Consider the following 20,943-nt stretch of genomic DNA (forward strand, 5'->3'; position numbering starts at 1 on the left):
CTCAAGTCACTACAAATAACCTTCCACTTTTGTCAACCATGAAGTGTGTAGATTGGCCTTCGAGACCCTCCATGGTCCAGCCCAGCCTACTTCTCTGCCTTTATTTATCACTGCTCCCTTTCATACATCCTTCTAAATGGGATCATTTCAGTCCCACATATGCCCCATGCTTTGCCACTTCTCTCTTGGATGAGCCATTTCTTGTTGGGCCTCTACTTCTCTCTCCTTGCTGTCTACTGAGTACCTTTCCATTATGTTTTAGAGGTATTTGTGCATTGGGTCTTGCTCCTAATCAACTGGAGGCTCCACAGGGAAAGACAATCCACTTTTCTTTCCCTCTCTCCCCCTTATCAATACCTAGAACAGTGCTTTGCACATGGTAGGCACTCTAGAGCTCTTTGTTGACTGCATACAGGAGCAAATAAATAACAAGTAGATTAAAAGCCAGAAGGTCAACATTAAATTATGTAACTCATGATTTGGGAAGACATAAACAGGGAAAGATAAATTTGAATCACATGTAAGTTAGTGTTTCATGAGAAAAATACTGTCTTCTGAATCATTCTCCTTTTTAACTCAATATTATTTTAAGATTTTATTCATTTATTCATGAGACAGAGAGAGAGAGAGAAGCAGGGACACAGGCAGAGGGAAAAGCAGGCTCCATGCAAGGAGCCCGATGCGGCACTTGATCCCAGGACCCAGAATCACGCCCTGGGCCAAAGGCAGGTGCTAAACTGCTGAGCCACCTAGGGATCCCTTTTTTAACTCAATATTAAGATTTAAGCTGGAAAATTCCCAGTAAACCTCTATGTATCCTATAGGTTCCAAGGGAAGTCAGATTAGTAATCAAGACTGTATTGTATTCATAAAATATTTTATCATATCAACAGTAATATAATTTTTACGCTGTCTCCTAGTAATGACAGTTTAGAGAAGTGCACATTTTAGGCTAGGACTGCACCATAAAAGAAATTCTATCCTGCAGGGATCCCTGGGTGGCGCAGCGGTTTGGAGCCTGCCTTTGGCCCAGGGCACGATCCTGGAGACCTGGGATCGAATCCCACGTCGGGTTCCCAGTGCATGGAGCCTGCTTCTCCCTCTGCCTATGTCTCTGCCTCTCTCTCTCTCTCTCTGTGTGTGACTATCATAAATAAATAAAAATTAAAAAAAAAAAAAGAAATTCTATCCTGTAGCTAGGTGGGAAAATTCAGAGTCCATACTGTGAAGCTTCTAAACACCTCAATAGAATTTCTTCCTTGTGCTACATAATTGCTCATCTGAACATAAAAGATACTTACACATAAATATTTGATTGAAAGATTTCACTGGGAAACAAAATACTGAAAAAAGTGGAAAATAACATAGAGCCCTTAAATCAAATGATTGACTCTAAAGGAAGAGCAATTTGCGTTTCCACTGGGTGCCTGTTTGGGGGAGGAGGTGTGTGTGTGTGACCAACTGTATGCTTTCACAGTGTGTTAAGACATGATTTTTAACTGTTGATTATCATTTGTTCATTACCAATAGACACAGGCCTTGGAGTATTAGTAGCAAAAAGGAAGAGAGATAAATTAGTACAAGACAAACAGAAGATCTCCTTTTAATAGGCACGAAGCATATCGTCCTCACCTTCCAGAGTTTCTCTCCCAGTCTCTAAACTCTGCATCCGCATGCCACTCCAAGCTTCGCAAAGGGAATGAAGGTGAGAACGATGAAATGAATGGGGAGAGGACAAACAAATGGGAAGAAAGTGGGATGAGGCAGGAGTGGGGGTCCTCAGGAGTGTTTAGAATCACAAAGACATGGGCAACGGATTAAGAGCTGCTTGAGCACCAGAGACAAAGAAGGCAATTGTTTTTTTTGTTTTTTTTTTTTAAATTTATTTATTTATGATAGTCACAGAGAGAGGCGCAGAGACAGAGGCAGAGGGAGAAGCAGGCTCCATGCACCGGGAGCCCGACGTGGGATTCGATCCCGGGTCTCCAGGATCGTGCCCTGGGTCAAAGGCAGGCGCCAAACCGCTGCGCCACCCAGGGATCCCCAAAGAAGGCAATTGTAAGATTTTTGTATCTTGCATGCTGTGTTACGCCTCTTATTTCTACCATAATCTAGTAAATGCCGGGTGTAAGTGCAGTTCTAAGCATTTTACATATATTAGATAATTTAACCTCATGATAAATCTTTTTGTTTTTAAAGGATTTTTATTTATGTGTTTATGTATTTATTTATTTATTCACGAGAGACACACAGACAGACAGACACAGGCAGAGGGAGATGCAGGCTCCCTGCGGGGAACCTGATGCAGGACTCCATTCCAGGGCCCCGGGATCATGACTGGAGCCAAAGGCAGACACTCAACCACTGAGCCAACCAGGCGTCCCAACATCATGATAAATGGAAATATGTTGGGTCATACAAATTAATAGTCCTTCAGGCAAGGCTTTACCCAGGGCTCAAAAACATGTATTCCTCTTTCCATTTTTTGCTCTACTGCCACTCTCTTGATCCCAGGCCCTAGCAGGCAGCCCCCTCCTCGCCTCAAGATGACTGTCTACAACTTGGAGCTAAGTACACATTTCCTGTTTAATTGGGGGTTGAGGGCAGGAGAAGGTGGGGGGCAGTGTAGACAAAAGGCCCAGAATTTGTTGCCCTGATTTGTGAGATTTGGTCTTGTGATCAGCCTATGAACCAATCCCAGTTCTGAGAAATGTGGACTTGCTGATTTTTTAAAGCCAATTCTAGATTACTCCTAGGCTGGTGAGAAACTGAAGCAACCATTAGAAAGGGAGCACAAAGGAAATCTTTATAACAGTGGATGCTAACGATGATAAAAAATGGACATAAAAATAAATAAGTGGCTCTTAAAAAAGGAAAGACTCAGAATCTAAAACATTTTTATGATTCAACTTTTGTTAAAAGCTTATATCTTCACCTATATGTGTATACATGTATGCATATGTGTGCCTAAGTGTACCCATGTATCTCTACTGAATTGCAAATAAGAAAAACCATCCTAGGCTAATTTTGGCAGATAGGGGCTTTTTGTTTGTTTGTTTGTTTTATTTTTTAAAAGAGAGTTTGGCCAGTTCAGAGTATCTGGCATCTTAGCTTTTATCCTGAGAAGCAAGATGTGCCCCATTAAGTATTAAGAGGGAATTCCCAAAGCATGGGTAGAGGATGCTGATGTTGTGCGGCCAAAAAAATAAATAAGTTACTTCAAATTTAAAATGCTCCTTCTCTTCCACTCAGAAATGTAACTTTTAGAAACTGTCCTGCAGCAATACTTGCACACCTGCCTGAAGATGTCCTTTATCGTTGTTTTGTAATAGTGGTAAGTGGAGGACAATTTAATATTGTTCAATAAAGGAATAAAAAAAATCAAGCTGTGTTATAATCATACTATAAAAAGACTCTACAGTTGATAAAATGGAAAGACCTTCATGCTAAGTTATTTATTTAAAATTTTTTAATTTTTTTATAGATTTTATTTATTTATTCATGAGAGACACACACAGAGAGAGGCAGAGACACAGGCAGAGGGAGAAGCAGGCTCCCTGCAGAGAGCCCGATGTGGGACTCGATCCCAGGACCCCGGGGCCATGACTTGGGCCCAAAGCAGGCACTAAACCGGTGAGCCACCCAGGTGTCCCCATGCTAAGTTTTTTAAAAGCAAGTTGCAGTGCTTGGTGTAATTTCTGTAAAACCAAGCTGTAAATTTGCCTATGTACTTATGCAAATGCTTAGAATAAAGGACTAGAAGGTTATACACCTGCTGTCCCTGGTGGTTGCCTCCGGGAGGAGAACATGTGGAGTTGGCAGGCGGCTATAGAAGGACTTTCATACATTCATGGTTTGCTCCAAGAAACTCTGAATTCTGTGAATACTCCATAGTTAGAGTGCATTCAAGAATCGCTTGTGTGGGATCCCTGGGTGGCGCAGCGGTTTGGCGCCTGCCTTTGGCCCGGGGCGCGATCCTGGAGACCCGGGATCGAATCCCACGTCAGGCTCCCGGTGCATGGAGCCTGCTTCTCCCTCTGCCTATGTCTCTGCCTCTGTCTCTCTGTGACTATCGTAAATAAATAAAAAGAAAAAAAAAGAATCGCGTGTGTATATTATCAAAGGAAAGATTTTTTTACAGAGTTTGAAAACCGCTGGGCAAGGTAGTGCCACATACAGATAATCTCCGTTTGTCAGATGAAGATTGCCCCGATGAAGGCCAGCCCGCCTCCACAATCACATGTGCCATTTGTCACAGTCCGATCAAATGAGAGAGGGTGAAGGGTTTATTGCTCCCAGCTCCTGGCCTATGTCTTATTTGCAGGTTTGTGTCTTTGTCCTCTGTTCACTGTGGGAAACCACACCATACAATTCATCCATCGACGGTCACACAATTCCCTAGTGTTGAGTATATTCACAAAGTTGTGAAACCATCACCACAATCAAGTTTTAGCAAGTGTTCGTCACCTCCAAGGGGAATCTTTTACGCCTTAGTGATCATTCATACCTCTCCCCATCTTCCACAAACCACAGATCTATTCTTTCTTTTTTTTTTTTTTTTTTACAGATTTCCCTATTCTGGACATTTCTTTTAAACAGAATCATACAACATACAACATACAGACCAATCATCCTTGGTCTGGCTTCTTTCGGGTAACATGATGTTTCCAAGGGTCATCCAAGTTGTAGCATGTGACAGGACATCATTTCTTTTTATCACCGAGTAATATTCCACATTTTGTCTATCCATTCGTCAGTTGATGGACATTTGTGCTGCTTTCAGGTTTCGGCTATTGTGAACAATGCTGCTATCCACATTTGCACACAAGCTTTGGTGTGGACCTGTGTTTTCATTGGTCTCAGCAAGACATCTAGGAGTAGGATTGCTGGGTCGTACTGTCACTCTACCTTTAATATTTTGAGGAATCGCTGACAGTTTTCTAAGAAAGCTGTTCCACTTTACACGCACACCAGCAATGTCTAAGTGTCCCGATTTCTCCATATCCATGTCCAAATTTGTTTTATCTGTCTTTTTGATCATAGTCATCGCAATGAGGGTGAAGTCTTTTCCATATGTTCTTGTGTCTCAGAGAATGACCCCTTATATTAGACTTCGGCTACAGTAGCCCTGCATGATAAAAACAATCTCGCACTTCAGTGATGACTTGAACCACAAGCACCTATTTCTCCTTTATGGGTTTGCATGTTGACTCTGGCTCTGCGGGGCTTGGCTGGGCATTCATTCTGATATACGCCATGAATATTTATCCTAGGGCCGGGGAGTGCTCTTGTCATACAGGAGCTTAGAATCTCAAGCAGCAAGCAGAAATATCCTGTGACCTAAAAATGATGCTTCACTTCTGCTCTCAAGTCATTGTTCAAAAAAATTCATGTTGCCAAACCCAAGTTCAGTGGAGCTGGCAAGCAAACTTGGCCTGCAGTGGTGAAGGGCACGAGTGTATAATTTTATTAAGTATGGAAGTAGAGAGTTGGGAACAATAATCCAATCTACTTTACCGTTCAATTCCCTGTCTCCAGTTCTTAATCCCTTTCCTGATTTCTAACCCATTATGCGTTCTTACCTATGATGGGTTACATGTCGTTGTTGCTCAAAATTCTGTGTATCTCAAATCTCAGACACCCTCTTCTTCAACTCTCCCAACTTCTCCATCTGGGCAATAGCACCCAAATTCAGAATTACTAGATGATCAAATTAAGGATTAGAGAGACCTTCTCCCAACAAGCTTTCTTTTCTTTTTTCTTTTTCTTTCTAGTATTTTCCCCCCTCTTCTTTCTTAAAAGACAAAACCAGCAAAACCCAACTGACTTTATTCAGAGTAGCAATGAATTCCCAGCTTCCTTCATTTACAGCCGAGGTTAACCCTGTGGTGAAAATCTGCTTCAGGAAAAGTTTGGTTTATTTGTCATTTTCTTCATCACTTTGTTGTCTAGGATATGGATGTGAGACTAGAGGCAAAGGAGACCATACAGATGAAAGCCATGTGCTAAGTATTGGAGTGCAGGATGGAAGAAGGAACATGGGACACTGATACCATCCTGGAGTTCTCCCTACCTGGCCTGGCCAGTTCTGGGATTTTTGTTATCTCACTGTGTTGCTGGCATCAGTATCTCTACATTAACTACCAAATGATTGAGAAGCTTTTTAAAGTGGTAATTAAGATTCTAGAGTCTGGGGCACCTAGGTGGCTCAGTGGTTGAGTGTCTGCCTTCGGCTCAGGTCGTGATCCCAGGGTCCCTGGATCAAGTCCCCGATCAGACTCCCTACAGGGGAGCCTGCTTCTACCTTTGCCTCTGTCTCTGCCTCTCTCTCTCTCTCTCTCTCTCTGTCTCTCAAGAGTAAATAAATAAATCTTTTTTAAAAAAGATGTTCTAGCATCTTCTCTAAACATCTAATCTTCCATCTCATGATTACTCTTTGTTCCCTCAACCAACTACCCACCCTAGATCTAGTTTTTGTCTCTCTCTACCCTGTTCTGTGCCCTGGCTGGAGGCGATACTGGTGGCCTATGTCCCCCAGCCTATCTTGCTGGGGAGTTTGGCATAAGGAAGCAGAACAGGAGGAGAAAGAGGCCAAGCATTTCTCTGGCAGTAGTAACAGCTTCTTGACCTTAGCTCCTAGCATATAGCCCATGCTCCAGGACTCCAACTCTCACTAGGGTCTTAATTTTTATTATTTTTTAAATTTGGATTTATTTATTTATTCATGTGAGATACGGGGGGGGGGGGAGACACAGGCAGAGGGAGAAGCAGGCTCTCTGCCAGGCTCTGGATGCAGGACTCAATCCCAGGATCCCTGGATCACAACCTGAGCCAAAGGCAGATGCTCAACCACTGAGCCACCCAGGTGCCCTCACTAGGGTCTTTAATACCACTTCTTTGCTTACTCCTTTAGGCCTAGGGTGGTAAAGTTTCCCCAGTATTGCTAGTGCATGGGTGCCTCAGCATGCCTTGTTTGTACTTCTGACTCTGCCCAAGCTCTCTAAGTGATCCTACGGTTAAGTGTCTTCACAAAACCATCTGCGGTGAATTGTTTCCAGCTGGCATTTAACTAATGCAGTAAAAACCTCTCTTAGTATAACCATTTCAGGTTTGCGTTTCAGTATCGTTTCTCATAATCCTCCCTTTACTTGAAATTCCTTTCCTCTCATCTCTGGGTCTAGCTGTCCTTCAAGGCTCTCTCAAGCAGCAGTGCTCCCAAGTACCTCCCTTAATCCCCACACCATGGAAATCTCTTCTTTCCTTGAACTCACTCAGCACACACTTGAGAGTGATTATCTTTTTCTGCTTTAAATTATAGTGACTTATGTACATGTAACTCTGGCCATTTTTTAGATTCTTTGAAGTCTGAACCCACACCTAGGTCTGATTTGTTTTTATTTTTCTCTCTTTCCTTTATGTTTCTCCCTGAACTTTACCTCCCTCCCCAAAAGTACCTGAAACAAGATTTGATAACAAATGGGTGCTTTCTCATTCATTCTTATTATGATTTGTTATTGTTTCTTATTACTGTTGTAACAGGTGACAGTTACTAATATATTACAATGTATACTTTACCAAAATTATGAAAATGAAGGCACAGACTAAAATCTCCTTTTAGCAATAATGTAGTAGCTACATTTTAAATATGCAATAATCATATACCTATGATACAAATATAATAGGGAATTTTATTTTTATTTAGAAGTTTTCAGGTGATAAACTGGATCTTTTCTCAATACTTTTCTTGGAGACCAAAGAAAAAAAATCATGTATGGGCAAATGTTGGTCTGTAACTGAGGCTACCTAACATTATGAGTTGGAGTCAGAATCCTCAACCTATCTTGTAATCCAGTCTTTTAAAGCTCTATTCTGGCAAGTTCTGGCAATTCTTTCTAGGAGTGGGGATAGATTGAGACATCTTCAGAATGACTTCCACTTGAAGAAAGGGTTCTGGCCTAATCTTCCCTCCTGCTCCAGACATTAACCACAGTGTTCCTCTCTTTTGTCACAAAGTCTCTGCTTAAATATCTCTACTAACTGGAAATCCACTTACTATGCAATAAGATTAAACAATATGTTTTCAAATGTCCCTACGTTTAAAAAGTTTTACCTCAGATCTGATTGAAATATGCCTACCCATTATTCTCTGCTTGAAACAATAAAGAATATGTCTAAATTTACTTCATCAAAATGGCAGTTCTTTAAGATGGTGATCATAGTGCCACAAGTCTCTCTTTGGGCTAAAAACCATTTGCTTCAAATTATCTTCATTTGACATATTTGGAAATCCCACTTGTATCACATGGTTTTTTGTTTTTGTGTTTTTGTTTTTTGTTTTTGTCAAAATCCCTCTTAAAACATGAAGCCTAGAATTGTAAATAATTTTCCTGATGTACACTGACAAGGGCAAAGTATAGTGATATATAACCTTCTCTAGGTATTTAAGAGCCACTTGTGGGGACTTTTGGGTTCTAATCTGGGATATAAGAAACTTATAAATTACCCATCTGTCCTACCAGGTAAAAAAACTGAACAAACTGAAAAAACAATTCTTAGATGCATAAGAGAAGTGGGAGTACAGGATATATCACTGCCTCAAAAATTGAAGAGACAAATGAATATAGAGAACCACAACTTCCCAGAGCAGAAATCACTGTGGAGCCAGTACTAGGGTAGGGAAAACAGCACTGTAATTGAAGAATTGCCAATGCAATAAGACAAGAAAAGGAAATAAAAAGTATGCGGGTTGGGGAGGAAATAATAAAACTGTTTTTGTTCACAAAGAAAATTGCAAACATTTGACCAAAAAAAAAATCCTGTAACTAATAAGTGATTATAACAAGATTGTAGATACAAAGTTAATATATAAAAGTCAGTTGTTTTCCTATGCACTAGTAATGAACAAATGGAATTTGAAATTAAACTCACTTTAGTATTTACATTGGCACCCCCCAATATGAAATTCTTAGGTATAAAGCTAACAAGATATGTAGAAGATCTACATAAACTCAAAGCTACAAAACTCTGATGAAGTATATCAAAGAAGAACTAAATAAATGTAGAGATATTCCATGTTCATGAATAAGAAGACTCAATATAGTCAAAATGCCAGTTTGACATTTGGCCTAATAGATTCAGCACAATCCCTATCAAAATCCCATCAAATCCCTTGTGGATATCAATAAACTGATTTTAAAGTTTATATGAATAGGTAAAAGAACCAGAATAGTCAACTCAATTTTGAAGAAGTACAACTGACACTGCTCAACTCCAAGCTTTACTTATAATGCTATAAATCAAGACAGTGTGTTATTTACAAAAAGATAGATAAATAGATTAATCAGAGTAATGAACACAGAAATAGACCCACACAAATACAGTCAACTGATCTTCGACAAAGGAGAAAAGGAAATACAATGGAGCAAAGCCAGTCTTTTCAGTAAATGGTATTAGAACAACTGGTCATCCACACACAGACGGAGAAGACTCTCAGCTGAGTCAGTCCCATTTAAAGCACTGTCCCAGAACTACATCCTAAAGATTTGTGATTATATTTCATTGACTAATCTAAAAGGGAGATTGTGAAATGCAGTTTTACTGTTAGGTATATTGCTACTCAACACTGTGGGTGTTCTTTTATCAAATTAGAAGGGCAAAATGGATATGAGCTGGAACCTAGCAATATTAGGTTGTTAGCTTAAGACTAATTTTTTAGTCTTGTATGCAACCCTAGCAATTGCTTTTAAGTCACTTTTTCTACCCTGTACAGGTATATTTTTTGCCCTTTTGAAACTGATTGCATACTTCATATTCATCTTCTGAAATTGTATTATGGCTTGTTGTGATCTTTTTGAATCTTAATCTGGGCATCAATAGTTAGCTCTCCCTTCTACCTTTAGGATATATGAACATTTAAAAGTTATGCCAGGATGCTGGTAAAGAGACTACCTTTGAAGTTGATGCCAGCACAAAAGAATGCATAACATTCAATCCATATTTCTTTTTGTTTTTCACAAGGATGTCATAAAAATTTTAATCAAATGCTTACTTATTTCTAGGTGTTCTATTTTATCGTATACATAAGTACAGATGTTTATATTTACTGCAGAATAAGAGAAAGCCATTTGAATTGCTGTTATTGAACAACATTCATCAACATAAAAATATTCATGACATATTATTTGCATGAAAATTGACTCTGTACCAGAGTGCGCAGCATGAACCTATATTAGTTCATTTAAAGTCTAGAAGGGGTTGCCTGGGTGGCTCAGTCAGTTAAGCATCCATCCGACTCTTGGTTTTGGCTCAGGTCATGATCTCATGGGTTGTGGGATGGAGCCCCATGTCAGATTCCATGCTCAGTAAGGGAGTCTGCTTGAAAATTCTCTCCTTCTGCCACTTCTCCCCACCCTCTCTCTCTCTATAAATGAATAAACAAATCTTTAAAAAAAAAAAAGGTCTAGAAGGACTATTGTATTTGTGATAAGAAAAAAGGATAACTGATAGAAAGACATAGATTCTTCTAGAAGCATTGTGGAGAATGTGTAAGACTTAAGGCTAAGAGAGCAGAGAGAAAAGACATTGGAGGTATCCAAATGAGAACTGGAGAGAGCTCTAACCAAGGTAGTGACGCTGGAGGTGGAGAGTTGACAGATTCAAGAAATATTTAGAAGGCAGAACTGGAGGCACTTGGTGATCACTTGAAGTGGAAAGAGAAAGAGGAGTTAAGAGTGATTCCTGGCTAAGAGTGATTTCTAGCTAAGTAAATCGCTTCTTTAAGATTATTAATTGGGATAAGGCTAGTTTTAGGGAAAACAAGATGGGTCAGCTTCTATTGTTATGCAACAAAGCACCCAAAAATTATGCCTTGAGAACAAAACACAGTATTTATTTCATTCATAAATCTGCAAGTGGGGCAGGGCCCAGCAGGGATCTCTCCTCCCTGATCTATTTACCTCATTTTGGGATGGGTTGGGTGGACCTGGAATTATCTAATTATTTAACCTCTCCCCATGTCCCTCCAGTATGAGGGCTTTAGGAGTTCTAAGATACGGAGACAAAGAGGAGAATGAGAAAGATGGAGGAAGGAAGGCAGAGAGGGAGAGGGAGAGAAGAGAGAGATTGAGGAGGATGGAAAGCAATGCAAGATGATGTGTTTCTATGGCCGCCTTTGCTTCACTATAAGCCCAAAGAGACATAGCAGGTGGGTTGGTGGTTGTGGAGACATCTCCAAACAAACTACATGAGTCATTGTGTTTTGGGAGTTGTCCATGGGATAGAAAAAAGAGGGGAGGTTTATCTGACCAGATCCCTCTTACATCAGTTCTCTATTGTTGCACAGACTTAATGACTTTCAACGTCATTAAAACACCCATTTATTAGGTTACAGTTTTGTAGGTCAAAACCCTCTCTGTTGGGGGTATCACAAGGCTGAGATCAAGGTGATCACCTGAGTTCTCCTTGGGAGGTGTTAGGCAAGATCCTACTTCCAAGCTCATTCTCTTAAGCGGAATTCAGTTCCTTGTGGTTCTACTCAGGAGGTCCCCGTTTCCTGGCAGGCTGGTAGCCTGGGGCTGTCCTCAGCAAATAGAGGCTACCCACATTCCTCGCTGTGTTCAAACCAACAATGGCAAGTCAGATCCTTCTTGAGCTCCAAATCTCTAGCTTCCTCTCCTAAAATCAGCTAGAGATAACGTTCTGCTTTAAAAGCACACATATGATTAGGTCAGGCTCACCTGGATCATTTATCTTCAGGTAAACTGTACTATCTAACATTACGTTACCATAGGAGTAAAATCCATCATAGATTATGCACGGTGCGTACACCAGGAGCACAAGAAGTCTTAAGGGAGTCATTTTTAACATTCTGCAAGCCACGCTTTGTAGTCTTAAAGCTGATTTAAAAGTTCATATTCTTCCAGTTATCCAAAGCTACTTGATAGCATACCTAGACCAAGATGACAGTATAATGTCAATGAGTGAGGGATGGAAATAAAACTATTCCACTTCTGTTCTGCTTCCACGACTTTTGTCAAAACGAATATCCTGTAACTCCTGGCACATATTAGGTACTTAATAAATATTTGTTGAATGAACTACGGATCAGATAAAGGAGAATAAATATTTGTAAGGGTAAGTGAAAGGCTTAACATAATAGGTAAATAAGATTTTAAATGAGCAGTTGTTTCAAAAGAGATTTTCTCCAAGTCCAATATGAATTACCTTCCTGAGTCCTAAGAGGACAATAGGTGAGATTAGTGTAAAACCAACTCATGTTTGCTGATTGACCGAATGAGTAGACAAATTCATTTTGTTTGGTGATCTTTGTTTATGGGACTAGAAAGCCTGTCTGACCCCCATCAATAAAATGTTAACTCGCAGCATATATTCTTTCTTTTTTAAAAATTTTTATTTATTCATGAGAAATAGAGGCACAGAGACACAGGCAGAGGGAGAGGGAGAAACAGGCTCCATGTAGGGAGCCTGATGTGGGACCCGATCCTGGGTCTCCAGGATCACGCCCTGGGCTGAAGGCGGCGCTAAACGGCTGAGCCACCGGGGCTGCCCGCATATATTCTTTCTTGGTGATCATGTAGGGAAACTTTTTAGAGATTGTTTTTCCTACATTTCATAAACACTAAGCATGGTTTTTTTTTATTTTTAAAAAAATTTTTAATTTTTTAAGCATGTTTTAAAAGACATAATTTCTGAAATGTGAGTGTAAGCAGTACAAATGAGTCCATATCAAAACCTTAGAAATATTTTTAAAAAATATGTGTTTACCTAGCACCATCCTGGGCTTCGATATACTATATATGTATATGTGTATACTATGCATTCTGTTCACTAAGTATTAGTTATAATTTTTTTCTGTGACCCCCAAATTGACTTCCAAAATATCTGGTTATAATAAATCTGCTTAATTACATACAGAATACACCCATGACTAAGTCAATCTGTTCTAATCTGAGAAAATCCTTAAATTATTCTGTAATTTATGGCTACACTAAAGTACAAACACGATGTGATAAAGTGCAGTGTGAGAACCTCAGTCTCTTCATCACAGATGCATCTTCTTTATTGTCAAAAGAATTATTCAGATATTTTAATACACGTAATGCTTGTGTAGATTACATGCAATCTCATTAAGAGTAACTTTGGGGATGCCTGGGTGGCTCAGCGGTTGGGCATCTGCCTTCAGCCCAGGGTGTGATCCTGGAGACCCGGGATGGAGTTTCACATCGGGCTCCCTGCATAGAGCCTGCTTTTCCCTCTGCCTGTGTCTCTGCCTCTCTCTCTGTGTGTCTCTCATGAATGAATAAATAAAATCTTAAAAAAAAAAAGAGTAACTTTGTCATAGCATAAATTAGCAAGTACCAAAAGTCTATATTATGAACTGAACTCTACCTACACGTAACTGGTGCTAAAAAGAGATGTTAGAAATACTACCTGAAAAAAAAAAAAGAAATACTACCTGTCTCCATAAATCTACATATCATTTACATATAAACAAAACACACAATTAGAGAACAAGACATCAGTTGTAAAGGAGTCCAGCTCTCCTAACTCTGTAGCCAGTGGCATTTAAATAGGTTACACTGCAGCCCACAGTAAGAGAGAGACTTTAGTGTATATATTTCACTGATCTATATTACATATACCACTAAAATAGAAAAGATACTGGCTAAGATGTGATAAGGCAGTGACAAGAGAGCCTGAACACTAAGAGAAACACCAATTTCTAAAATATTGAAGAGGCAGGGGGAAAAAAAAGCATCTGAATACAACTTTTACATGCATGTCCTATGCAACTAAAACAGAACTTGTACCTGTGAAATTATTTATTGTATTCTTTTAAAAAAATGACCTGTGAATCCACTGAATTGATTTTACTACCCACTCATGAGCTGACCTGATCCAAACACTGAATCACGTATCACACAGATAATTAGAACCCTTGTTAACATGTAAGAGGAAAGTGTTAATTGTTCAGTTTGATCCTAGGGGCAGAAGAAAAGAAATAGCCTCACTGGGATAGAAACCACCTTGGGAAGGTTTCAAATTAGAAATAAGAGTTTCTTATTTCTAATTCATTACCCTCCAATGGATGGGTAATACATGGTGAGATAAAGAAGTAAACAATAAAAGAAAAAAAAAAGAAGTAGACAATTGAGCAACTTAAACTGAGGGGCGGGGACCCCCCCCCCAATGTGGATGTAAAAAAAACTCTTCTTCAAAATATAACCATTTAACTTAATAGGGATCCCTGGGTGGCTCAGCGGTTTAGTGCCTGCCTTTGGCCCAGGGCATGATCCTGGAGTCCCGGAATCGAGTCCCGAGTTGGGCTCCCTGCATGGAGCCTGCTTCTCCCTCTGCCTGTGTGTCTGCCTCTCTCTCTCTCATGAATAAATAAATAAATCTTTAAAACACACACACACACACACACACACACACACACACACCAAAACAAAAAACAAGGGAGACAAGGACTCTCTCCTTCAAGACTTTCCCCCAACCCAGCTTATGCCCAATCTTTAAAAAAAAAAAACAAAAAAAACAAAAAAAAACCTTAATAAACAGTATAGCACACAGTTTTATAAAGTCTTGCATATTTTCAAAGATGAAAACACATTGCAACGTCTCTCCTACAGGAAATAAACAACAACAACAAAAAAAAAACTCGAAGAAAAAAATTAAATATAGCTTCCAGGAATTAAAATCTATAACTGATTTAGATTGAAATTTGATGCAACATTTGTTTTATAGCCTTCTGATAAATTCCACAGGGGTCGAACAACCTGATGGCAGAGGGACTGTGGCCTGAAAGCAAGCGGCCGCACGTTCCCTCCCACTCCCCAATATTTCGTGTGTGCTTTGCTTACGGCCAAGGATCAATGCAAATCTCACATTTTTTTGGCATCGCCTTCCTGCCAGCCTCTGTGCACGTGCAAGAAATACCCGAGGATGCAACGTACCCACCACTCTTGAACCTGGCGGGCTGGAGCCCTCGGGGATTTCTCCTCCTACATCCATCCTCAGCACTTTCTCTCGAGTCTTTGCAAAAAAGCAAGCAAACAAAAACAGAGCGAGAGGCCCGTCTCGTGTGTGTGTAAGGACCACGCGCACGGCACAGCGCGACTGGGAGCACTTTTTTTTTTTTTTTTAAAGTGCAAACTGCAGTTAGGAGGTGTCACCGCGGTGCTCGGTACGTGGAGTTTCGATCCCTTTGGGGCAGATACCATCTCCCGGCCGGGCCCGTTAGAGGCCTCCCTGCCTCCCGCCCCCGGGCAACTGCGGGGCTCCATCCGGAGGGAGGGAGGCGCTCCCCGTGCAGCGCGGCTAAGCGTTCCCAGACCCGGGAGAAGCCCCGGGTTCCCGCGGGGCACTCAACGTGCAGGGAAGGGTCCCGGCGCTGCACGGGGCAGCTGGAAACCGATTTAAAATGGCAACGCGGACCAATCAGCGCCGCGGCGCCCGGCACACATTTACACGCGCCTCCTGCACAGGCGCGGCGCCCCCGGCTGCGCCCCGCTCCCCGCGCGGGGCTGTAAAGCAGGCGTTTGTATTCCACGGTGGTCTGTATTCGGGGGGCGGGGGACCTTTCTTCCTCGGGTGAACGTTTTCATTTTGGAATCGCTCCAAAATAATTTGGGGCGCGATGTGTGAAAACCCGAACCTCATTTTTTCGGGCGTTGTTTTTTGTTTTTTTTCTTTCCCCCCCTTTCTTATTCAAGGATGAAAAGAGGTCCCTTTTTTAAATGCACTCCACCTTTTTTTTTAAATAATAATAATAATAATAAAAAAAAACGGACTGTGGTCATTCCAGTGCTCACATAACTCAGAAACAGCCCAAGCAGTAAAATTAGGACTTGGCAGAGAGGGAGTTCCTAGGGAAGAGGTTAAAGCTAGGTAAAGCGCAGGGAGAGGCGGGCGCTTGGCGCAGTTTTGGGGGGCAGGGGAGCGGCGGGGTTTCGCGGGGGGCGACCCGTCTGCCCTGCGTTGGAGCGCCCGCCGGGGTCCGGGAGACTTTGCGTCGCCTCTAGGGTTTCCCGGGCGGCGGCGGGGGAGGGGGGCAGGAGGGACCGGGACCAACAAACCTCACCGAAAGGAGCCGGCGCGCTCCGTGTGCATGTGTGCACATTGTTTGCACGTGTGCACGTCTGCGAAGGTGCGTGCGTAGCTGCGTGCAAGCACGCGTGTGCTTATGCATGCGTGCGGCTGTGCGAGTGTGGACCGGGGTTGCACGGCTGGGTCGTGCGGTGTGTGATGAGGGCTCTCTCGCGGGCCGAGCACGGCTGGCTGCCGGGGGCCGGTTGCTACGGCTCCCCGGGACCGCGACCTCCGCCGCTCCCCGCAGAGTGTGGAGGAGCAGGTAAAGGCCAAGCCCCGAAACGCGGCTCCGGGGCGGCCTCCTTGCGGTGCCTTCCTGGGACCGCCGCCCAGAGGCGACCTCGGGCAGCGGGCGGGGACCGCGGGCGGCGGCGGGCCGCCCCGGGATGCCCGGCCTGTCCCTTTAACCCCGCCGCCGGGCGGGAGCACGTGAGCGGGGCTTCGGGTGGCACCCGGGCGCCGCCGCCGCCGAGGCAGTTGCATTTCGAACGCTGCCTCTGGCCCGCGGCCAGGCGCCTGGGCTCGGCGGTCCGCGGGGCCTCCCTCCCCTCCTCCTTTCCCTCCTGCGCAGCCCCCTCCCCTTTTTCCGCCCACGATTAGAGGTGGGCACTCCCTCCCCCTGCACGCCAACCCCGCCGCCCCCTCCCCAAGCGCGCGCGCGCGCACACACACACACACACACACACACTCACTCACTCACTCACTCACTCATCCCGCTTGCATCCTGGGGCAGGAACTCAGAAAACTTCCAGCCCGGGCAGCGCGCGCTCGGTGCAGGACGCAGGAGCGAGCAGCCGTGCCCTCCGCCCGTGCGCCGCCGCCGCCGCCGCCGCCGCCGCCGCCCGCTCCCGCCCCCGCCCCCGAGGACGCGCGCTGCCCCCCGCGCTCCGTCCTCCGCCGCCGCGCCAGCCGCGTCCCCATCCCCATCCCGATCCCGATCCCGATCCCGATCCGGCAGGACCTCCCCATCCTCCTCTTGCCTTCTGACTGCCCAACGCGCTCTTTGCTTTCTCTCTCTCTCGCTCTTTCTCTTTCTTGCTCTGCGAGCGCCGAGCGCGGGGGAAGAGGAGGAGGCATTCTTTCCCCGCCTAACATTTCAAGGGACGCGATCCCCTCCAAGTCTCTTCCACTTCCAAGCCGCTTCCGAAGTTGCTACCGGTGACCGCAACTCCGGATCCCACGCCGAGAGGGGAGCCTCCCGGCTGCAGAGCCTCCTTCGCGCGCTCGCTTCCCCCTCCTCTCGCCACCTCCACCGCCACCTCCACCTCCACCTCCACCTCCGCACCCACCCGCCGCCTGCAGCAGCGCCTCCTCTGCTCTCCTCCTCCTCCTCCTCCTCCTCCTCCTCCTCCTCCTCCTCCCCTCTTCTCTCTGGCAGCCGCTGGACGTCCGGTGTGGATGGTGGCAGCGGCGGCAGCCTGAGCAGCAGCAGCCCTCGCAGCGCGCCGGCTCTCGCCCGCCCGCCTCGCCCTCCTCCTGCAGCCCTCGCGCCCGATCTCCCGAAAGGTGCGGGGCCCGCTCGGGGCGGCGGCGGCGGCGAAGCGGAGGCAGGATGAGCGCACGCGGCGAGGGCGCCGGGCAGCCGTCCACTTCAGCGCAGGGACAACCTGCCGCCCCGGCGCCGCCGAAGAGAGGACGCGGCCGCCCCAGGAAGCAGCAGCAAGTCAGTACGCGGGCGGGCCGGCGGCGGCAGCCCGGCTCGGCTCCCCGGGCGCGGGCTGCGGAGTCCTCGGCGCCGGCGCGCGGCGGAGCCCCGGGGCGCCCGCGCGGCTCGCGGCGGGGAGGCGGAGGCGGGGGCGGGCGGAGCGCGTCCGGGGACTTTCGCTATTGTGCACGAGACCCGGCGGCCGGGGGCGCACGACCCGGGGCTCGCCGGGCACCTCCGGAGCGCGCGGGGTCCCGCGGGCGCGGGGGGGGTGGGAGGGAGGTGCGGGCGGTGCGGGGGTGGAGGGGGGCGCGGGCCGCGCGGGGCTGGGGGCGCGGGGCCGATTCTCCCGCCAAGCGGGGCGGCCGGCGGGCTGCAGACTGGCGCGCCGCCGCCGCCGCCGCCGCCCCCTTGGCGCCCTCCCCGAGCTCCCGGTGGCCCGAGACTCGCGCCCTCGCGACAAAGACCTCGTGGGCCCGCCCGGTGCCCTTCGGGCTCTTTAAACGCGGCGCGGCGCGGCGGCGGCCGCCGAGGGGGTCCCCGGGAGGGCGCTGCGGGGGGCCGGGGTCCCGGCGGGACGGGACTCGCCGGCTCGGCCCGGGGCGCGGCGGCAAGCAGCGCCCGAGAGTGAGCGCACGGTAGCGGGGTCGCTGCCTCGGCGCCCCGGGGCCCCTGAGCCGGGGACGTGCGACGGGCTTCCCCGGGGCGAGCGGCGGGGGGCCGGGAGGGGACGATCGCGGGGCGCCCGGGACCCCGCGGAGTGCACGGTTTTGTCCGTGGATGCAGCCAAGCAAGCTGCAGCGGGCGCCTGCGGGTTTTGTTCGCTGCGAGTTCCAAGCCTCGGCGGGCCGGGCTGCAGCGGGACTCGTCCGTGGAGAGCATTTAAACTCCGCTTCCGCGGGCTTTAAGACTTCCCCTGCGAGCCCGAGCCTTGGAGCGCTTCCTCCACGGCAAATAGGCCGATTAGAAAATAATCCTGGAGCCCCCTCCCCCCTCCCCGAGCTGCCCGAGCTGCCCGAGAGCAAGGTGGAGGGGGGGTTGGGGGGGAGATCGAGCAACGTTTGCTTGGCCAGAGCGTTTTAGAAAAACTGAAAGGGTTGTACCTTTTTTGAAATCATCAAAGGAAACAAGCCAATCTGGAGGCCCCGGAGTTTTCCCGCTCTGCCCCAGCGACACTTTAAACCGCGTTCGGAGCCAGTTTTCCACCTCCCAGGAAGGCTCTGCGCCCCCCCCCCTCACCCCCCACTCCCCACCCAGACCTGTTTCCCATCCGTCCCCCCCCAGCCCACACTAACTCTAAATTGTCCCCCTCCCCACCTCCAAAAAAGAAAAAAAAAAGAATGCAAAAGAAATTGCAGTGGGAGCTGGAGGTGATGGGAGGTTTTACCTTGGAGTTAACGCAGAGTTCACAAAGAAAGAAAAATGTGTCTCCGGTGTGTTTGCCCCGGATGTGCCCACTGGCGCTTGGTGGTCCCAGAGAAGCCTGCAGGGAGCCTTCCTCAGGTTCTCTAAATATGAGGATGCGAGTTTTCATTGAAGACTTCCATGCGTTTTAAGTTAATTAGTCTCATTTAATCACCGAATCCGAATGAAACGTAAATTGGTGATTCACCGCATAAATATTTAAGATCTGGAATATTAATCATCGCATTCTCTTAACCACTTGAGTATTTACTACTTGGCATGGAAGTCATTTAAAGTCTTGCTAAACCTATTGATAGTTTCAATTTCTCCTTCCCAGACACTTCCATTCTGCCTCCTTCCCCCCCTCCCCTGTTAGTTTTCTCCAATCTACCCCCCTCCAGAAGAGTTTTCTCAAAAGCAGGTTTTGGAGGAAATGCTTGTTTTTATCAAAAGGCATTTAAATGTAGGCTAGAGACCATGCCTCCAACTCCAAAAGGAAGTGGAGAACTGAAGCAATTATCTAGATAATTCAAGCAAAACCTCCCACAACAGATTTATCATAATTATTTGGAAATTTTAGGGAGAACGGAGTTATTTTGAATTGAAGATCTTGGATAATTGCTCCAATACTTCACACAATGTGTTGATCGAGTCATAATTGACTTACAATGCAGATACACAGAGATGATTAAAAACTATCTTTTCAATAGGGAAGATTGTTGAAATATTTATGATGTTAGCTTCATATTTCTGTTGTTTGAAATGCTAGTACAATGAGTAGTAGCATTCCTCTAAAGTATTTATAAGTCGCCAAATGCATAACCACTCAAATTTTACACCTTTAAAATGTATAATTCCTTCTAGAACCGGCAGCCTTGTCAGCCTTTGTTACCTTTGTGGAGTTGAAGCAAGAATCTAGTTTTCGAATGCAAACTAGAATTTCCTATTGGAATCCTTGGATTAAAAGTATAGTTATTTCCTCTTTCTGTAAACTCAGTACCATCATCGTTCCATGTATGCTCTTCCTGAATGTGTTCCAACAGTTCTTTTGAGCAGCACATGCAGAAAATATATCTGTAGAGTCAGGGTCCATTTCTTTCAGACACTCTTCCACAACAGCATTTTTCCCCCCCACACTTAGGAGCCAACCGGTGAGCCCTCTCCTAAGAGACCCAGGGGAAGACCCAAAGGCAGCAAAAACAAGAGTCCCTCCAAAGCAGCTCAAAAGGTGAGATTTCTCAAGCTAAGTCGTCCCCCCCCCCCAACTTTCTCTATGACCACAGGAACTTCCGTCCCTGTAATTTCCCATTCTAGATCCAAACCTAAGGATTTGTCCCAACTGGGTTACCCAAGACACATTTCCTACCTCTGCTGTGTCTGAGCGAAGTAAGATTTCTAAGCAGTTGCTGAGCATACAAAGCTTAATGAAGATGCTTCAGTGTTGTTCTTAAACAAACAATCACCAAATAATATGAAACTCAAAACCAGGGGTGGGAGGAGTGGAGAAAGACGCAGTTAAGATCTGGGCCAGTTGTGAAAGAGTTAAAAATAAGTCAAAACTATAGGATTTGCTTGATGGTGATGTTTGCAATTTCCTTCAAAAATAATAAAGATTGATTTGCTTTGTGCTGATGTACATGATTATATGTAAAACCAAATCCTTCCATAAGGTTAAGTACTTTGCCAAATGATAATTAGAAGTAAATCCAATTATGGGATGCTGGAGAAGAAAAATTTCATGAATTCTACAGATTTAAATATGATGATAAAGTATGTTGTTTGTT

The 20,943-nt window shown here is 45.4% G+C and overlaps 1 protein-coding gene across 1 annotated transcript in view; it reads left to right on the forward strand.

Moving 5' to 3' along the window:
- The first annotated feature begins 17,532 nt into the window (after positions 1 to 17,532).
- Positions 17,533 to 20,943, forward strand: part of HMGA2 (high mobility group AT-hook 2) — a 141,428-nt gene continuing 138,017 nt past the window's right edge. Inside the window, exons 1-2 of the mRNA XM_055328949.1 lie at positions 17,533 to 17,773; positions 20,301 to 20,387. Of these exons, the coding sequence (XP_055184924.1) occupies positions 17,663 to 17,773; positions 20,301 to 20,387 (198 nt within the window). The 5' untranslated portion in view covers positions 17,533 to 17,662. The remainder of the gene's footprint in view (positions 17,774 to 20,300; positions 20,388 to 20,943) is intronic.

Source organism: Nyctereutes procyonoides, unplaced genomic scaffold (assembly GCF_905146905.1).
Source record: "Nyctereutes procyonoides isolate TBG_1078 unplaced genomic scaffold, NYPRO_anot_genome, whole genome shotgun sequence".
Taxonomy (NCBI): domain Eukaryota; kingdom Metazoa; phylum Chordata; class Mammalia; order Carnivora; family Canidae; genus Nyctereutes; species Nyctereutes procyonoides.